The sequence below is a fragment of the Vigna unguiculata genome, chromosome 3 (assembly GCF_004118075.2).
Source record: "Vigna unguiculata cultivar IT97K-499-35 chromosome 3, ASM411807v1, whole genome shotgun sequence".
NCBI lineage: Eukaryota > Viridiplantae > Streptophyta > Magnoliopsida > Fabales > Fabaceae > Vigna > Vigna unguiculata.
In genome coordinates, this window is record NC_040281.1 from 14,530,969 (window position 1) to 14,536,968 (window position 6,000).

At 41.6% G+C, this 6,000-nt stretch overlaps 1 protein-coding gene across 1 annotated transcript; it reads left to right on the plus strand.

Moving 5' to 3' along the window:
* The first annotated feature begins 2,786 nt into the window (after positions 1-2,786).
* On the plus strand, positions 2,787-4,508 carry LOC114175070. The gene has a single exon (XM_028059829.1). It carries the CDS (start codon positions 2,787-2,789, stop codon positions 4,506-4,508), a length of 1,722 nt encoding a protein of 573 aa, XP_027915630.1.
* The last annotated feature ends 1,492 nt before the right edge of the window (positions 4,509-6,000 follow it).

A 6,000-nucleotide genomic window follows, 5' to 3' on the forward strand; every position in this document is an offset into this window, starting at 1 on the left:
AATCACGAATGGCTTTACATTCTCCTTTTTAGCCAGAAGCAACAATAATAATGCTTATAGTATAATTTGTTTAGTGGAACGTTTTGTCATTTTCATTGGATAACTTGATGTAGCTTATATTGAGGTGAACTGATATATAAATTATGTTATTACTTAACCTTAAATTACATATACATTTTTTATTGATTACCCTTTAAAAGAAGGCTTGTGAACATTTTTAAAAAGCCATCAAGCAACCTTTATTAGCATTTGATAGGCCACTTGCTCCTAATGACACTAATGGTCTCATGAAAAAAAGAGAAAAAACATAGATACTTGTAAAACTTGAGAGCACACAATGCTCTAATATGCTCATTGTTTAAAGAGGAATACTCGAAGGTTCATGTCTTCAAAAGTGTCAAGGAAATGTGGAACACTATTTTGACCATACTGAACAAGTTTGGAATTCTCAACAAATATTATGATATTTCTAATCATATTGATAAAGTGTTGAGAAATTTTCCTATATTTGAAGACCACATGTGATGAGTTCATGAATAGACAAGAAGAAAATGAGCAAGAACATACCATTTCTAGAAAAATCACAAGAAGCATGACAAGACACAACTTTGATCAACAAAACATTTCTCTTTCTTCTATATTTTGTGTTCCTTAGACTTATCATTTGTATTTGAGGAGGTGCAAATAATAAAATCAGAATAAGGTAATACAACTTTCTCAAAGCCATGAAAATATTAGAAGCGAATCCAAGATTAATAACAAGAGATGCAAACACAAGACATCAAGTCAAATTTGAAATTGGAGTCTATGTGTAAAAAAATCTCGACCAATGAAAGAAACAAGGGTGAGAAAGACATATCCGAGGAAGCATGAAGGCATATATTCAAGCATGATAGAGCTTCCTTCTTTTTATATTTTTTAATTTTAAATTTCAAGTTTCCTCTACTTTTTGTTTAATAATTTTTGGCCACATACGAATGGATTCTAGATCATTTATTTGCATTTGATTAGAGGCACATTTGAGTGTCATTTGGCTTGTAATGTTCCAACCTGGCTATAAATAGGCATTTCTTATATAATGTTACTTTAAATTTTATGAGAATTTGAGCTTGTTTGAGAATATTTTGTAAATGATAATTTTCTTTGAATCTTATTTCGAACTCTTAAAAGACAAGTGACGCTTTTTTTTTGTTGAACTTATCATAAAAATGACTCTTCTACCACTTTTACAAGTCTCTTCTAACTTTGCATCTTTTCTTTTATTCTTAATTGACTTTTTTATGTGTTCTTGTTCTTATCTTCTCATTTCTACCTTTAATTACTATTCATCATGTATTTTGTATCTTGTTTTATGTGATTAATTTTTACCTTTATCTTGAAAGCAAATTTTCACATTTATATAATTTTATTGGATTAAATTTTTATTCAGTGGTAATCTTTCTATAATTATTGTTCGTTGTAACACCTAAAATTCAAACAGAAAGTCTTCTCTCTTTTTTTAATTAAAACAAATTGTTGGTGTATGGCCGAGTACATCCCGGCCCAATAAGACAAAAATGGCCGGGATCACCCCGGCCCAAGTATGAGGCACATTCGTTGTGGCCCAATCACTGGGGTACCTGCTTTTCACCTTTTCTCTAACACAACACAGAGGGCCCAATAAGTGTGATGGCTAGATATATCCCGACCCCTTTTGGCTAGAGTACATCCCGGCCCAAGGGAGTGGCAGATGGAACATGTGATTATGGCGTAGAGGTACAAAGGAGCAGCGCGCAATCTCAGCCAAAAAGGAAGAAGTTGATATTTGGCGAAGTACAGATGGGAAAACCCCAAAAAAGAAAGGAATTGATATTTGAGAAGTACAGACGACAAAACCCAAAAAAAGGAAGGAGTTGATATTTGAGAAGTACAGACGACTAAACTCCAAAACGGAAGGAGTTGATCTTTGAGAAGTACAGACGGCCAAACCCCAAAAAGGAAGGAGTTGATCTTTGACAAAAGTACAGACGGACAAAACTCAGAATGGAAAGAGCTGATCTTTAACAAAGATACAAAAGAACAATCTCAGCCAATAAGGAAAGAACCGATGCGTGCAACCTCAGTTGGAAAGTGAAAGAATCGATCCTCGAATACGAACGGCCCACAACTAATAATAATAGGTCCATTAAGAAATTAGTATAAATTAAGGCCTAGTGAACAGGTAAAGGTACGTTTTTCTTACTAACCAACTACACCCCATATCAATCACTCTCTGACTTGAGCGTCGGAGTGCCTGCAGGTACCCCCACCCCCGGAGTGCAGACGATAGGAAGATCCAAGAAGAGTCCAGGGAGGAACAGAAGGAGGTTCGACACAAAGGGTTCTTGAGATCGTCTGGTTCCGCACCGAAATAGTACCGATCAGGTACAATTGGCGCCCACCGTGGGGCCAGACAATTCTCAAGAAGGATGGTGTCGACAAGAGCAACAGTCGATCAAAATACAGTAGCAGCAGAGATGCAACGAGAGATGAACCGCCAGTTGGAAGAATTGAGACGCAAGAACGAAGAAGAGATAAATGCCCTGAGAGAGGAGAACCAGCGGTTGCGAAGGCAACTTGAGCAAAATTCCCAACAAAGGGAAGAATCTCACAGTAATGGAGAAGGAGAAGGCGGCACAAGACGAGATGAATTCAGGGTACATACCACCACCCACCAAACAGGCGCAAGACCCAGAACAACTAGACGCCACCCCTTCGTGGACGGGATCATGGAGGTAGAACTTCCTGTACGCTAGAAGGGATTGACTATGAGCCGGTACGATGGCACTACTGATCTAGAGGAGCACGTGGACGTATTCACCACCCAAGCAGGGTTGTACACTTCAGATGACGCAATTCTTTATCGTGTGTTTCCAACGTCCCTGAAGGGTTCTGCACTCAACTGGTTCACACGATTACCACCTAACTCTATTGATTGTTTTGATACGTTGGTCACCCGTTTCGGCATTCAGTTCGTCACCAGTAAGCCACACCATCTCACTTCTCTAGCGCTAATAAATATACGACAGGAGAAGGGAGAATCTCTGCGAGAGTTTATGAAGCGCTTCGGGATGATATCGTTGAATATCTCTAATCTAAATCCTGAGGTCGCCATGCACCACCTTGTAACAGCGTTAAAGCCTGGCTCGTTCGTTGACAGTCTATGTAAGAAGCCCGTGAGCAATCTGGACGAGCTTCGAACCAAGGCAACCAAATTTATGCAGATGGAAGAATTAAAGGAGTTTCGCAGTACGACCCAATCAGACACTCGGGAAAAGAAATACATTGACAGAGAAAGGGTGTTAACGCAGCGACCTGACAGTAGGTTCAAGGACTCTAGACAACCAAAGTACAACAGGTATACACCCCTCGTGTCTAACAAAGCGAGAATTTTGGAGGAGGCCTTGAATGCCGACCTAATAGCAACCCCTCAAAGGGTCCCGACTCCCCCAAACGCGGATACCACTAAGCATTATCGGTATCATCGAAATTATGGGCACACGACGGAGGATTGTTTTACCCTGAAAGATAAAATCGAAGAGCCTATACAAGTAGGATACCTGAGAAGATTTGTCAAACGGGAGGAAAGGGGATTCTCTTCCACAGAAGAGCGAGAAGGTAGATATGAGAAGCGACCACGAAGAACGTTAGGGTACCAGGAGAGGCAAGAAGAAGGCACCAGAAGGAGGGTTGAGCCCGAGAAAGATGATGAACAGGATGTGAGGGAGAAGCCATTGAGAGGGGTGATCAACTATATATCAGGAGGCTTTGCAGGAGGCAGAGCCACTATGTCCGCGAGAAAAAAGTACATCCGAGCAATCCAAAATGTCAATGTCGTATCTACATGTCCTTGGCGGCACATGCCACCCATCACATTCTGTGATGATGATTTTCAAGCCATTGACCCCCAACACAATGACCCAATGGTGATCTCAGTGGAGATTGATGACTTTGCAATAAGTAAAACCTTGGTAGACCAGGGTAGTTCAGTGGATATCCTGTATTGGGTCACTTTCAAAAAGTTAAGAATTTCGGAAGTAGAAATCCAACAATACTCGGAGTCGATCATGGGCTTCTCAGGGGAGCGAGTGAATACAAAGGGCTACATTGATTTGTTCACCAAATTCGGAGCAGGGAGAACGACGCGAACGGTAAAAATTCGATACCTTATTGTTGACGCTCACACCTCTTATAATATTTTGCTAGGGAGACTTTCGTTGAACATGCTTGGTGCGGTGATATCCACATATCACTTAGCTATAAAATTTTCGTCAACTTCGGGGGACATAGTCACTGTACATGTAGACCAGCCAACTGCACGCAGATGCTACACAGACAGCTTAAGAGAAAGACCCATACACCAAGTTGAGAGCCCAACATCGCTACAATACCAAAATCAAACCCAAGTCTTTTCACCAGGAAATCTAGTGTGGCGAATGGCAAGTGCTGCCCGAAAACACGAGGGGAAGTTCTTGCCCAACTGGGAATAGGGCCACTCTGTGTCAAGGAAGTTGTGGGTAAATGCGCATACAGATGGGAACACCTATCAGGTGTCTCTATTCCAACAACCCGGAACGCCTCACATCTGAAGTATTACAGTTAGTTTGTTAAATGCTTATTTTTTATTTTCAGACTTCTTACGAACGATTTGTGGATTGATTGCATAATAAATGGTGTACTCTTTCCTACCTTGATCTTTTTTTTAACCTAAGGAGGGTTTTGGTCAAGAAGGTTTTAATGAGGCATCGTAGCAATGAATAAACCATAATTTTTCATTATTATTACTCTACGCTTACATTTTCCATCGCTGAAGCACGCACACATTTAAATCAAGTGCATCAAACAAATACTTTCTTAGCATTCTCTCTATAGGAAAGGAAGCTTCATCAAACTAGATGATTCCCCCATATCTATATCAATGGGAAAGAAAGCTTCATCAAACCAGATGATCCCCTCATATCTGTATCAATGAGAAAGGAAGCTTCATCGCCCTAGATGATCCCCTCATATCTATATCAATGGGAAAGGAAGTTTCATCGTCCTAGATGATCCCCCCATATTGATAAAATAAATACGACAAAGATGACACATAACAACTCACAAAAGCAGACTTACTAACCTAGTAGGGCAAGAGGCCAGCCACATCTCGGCCAGGAATGGCCGAGTACATCTCGGCCAAGACACATGTTGGCAGCATCACAACCACATCCCAACCAGGAATGGTCGGGTACATCTCGGCCAGGAATGGTCAGGTACATCTCGACCAAGACACATGTTGGCAGCATCACAACCACATCCCAGCCAGGAATGACCGGGTACATCTCGGCCAAGAATGGCCAGGTACATCTCGGCCAAGACACATGTTGGTAGTGTCACAACCACATCCTAGCCAGGAATGGCCAGGTATATCCCGTCCAGGAATGGTCAGGTACATCTCGGCCAACCACACTCTTTCTTTCCTTCATACTCGATTTTACACATTTCAACCTCTTGTTTCACTTCGTTCACTACGAGATTGGGGGGCTGGTGTTGGTGTATGGCCAAGTACATCCCGACCCAATAAGACAGAAATGGCCAGGATCACCCCGGCCCAAGTATGAGGCACATTCGTTGTAGCCCAGTCACTAGGGTACCTGCTTTTCACCTTTTCTCCAACACAACACAAAGGGCCAAATAAGTGTGATGGCCGGATATATCCTGGCCCCTTTTGGCCGAGTACATCCCGGCCCAAGGGAATGGCAGATGGAACATGTGATTATGGCGTAGAGGTACAGAGGAGCAGCGCGCAATCTCAGCCAAAAAGGAAGGAGTTGATATTTGGCGAAGTACAGACGGGCAAACCCAAAAAAGAAAGGAGTTGATATTTGAGAAGTACATACGGCAAAACCCCAAAAAAGGAAGGAGTTGATATTTGAGAAGTACAGACGACCAAACCCCAAAACGGAAGGAGTTGATCTTTGAGAAGTACAAACGGCCAAACCC

Excerpts from the sequence above, each read along its gene's own strand:
- LOC114175070 (XM_028059829.1), top strand. The coding sequence starts at position 2,787 with ATGAGCCGGTACGATGGCACTACTGATCTAGAGGAGCACGTGGACGTA.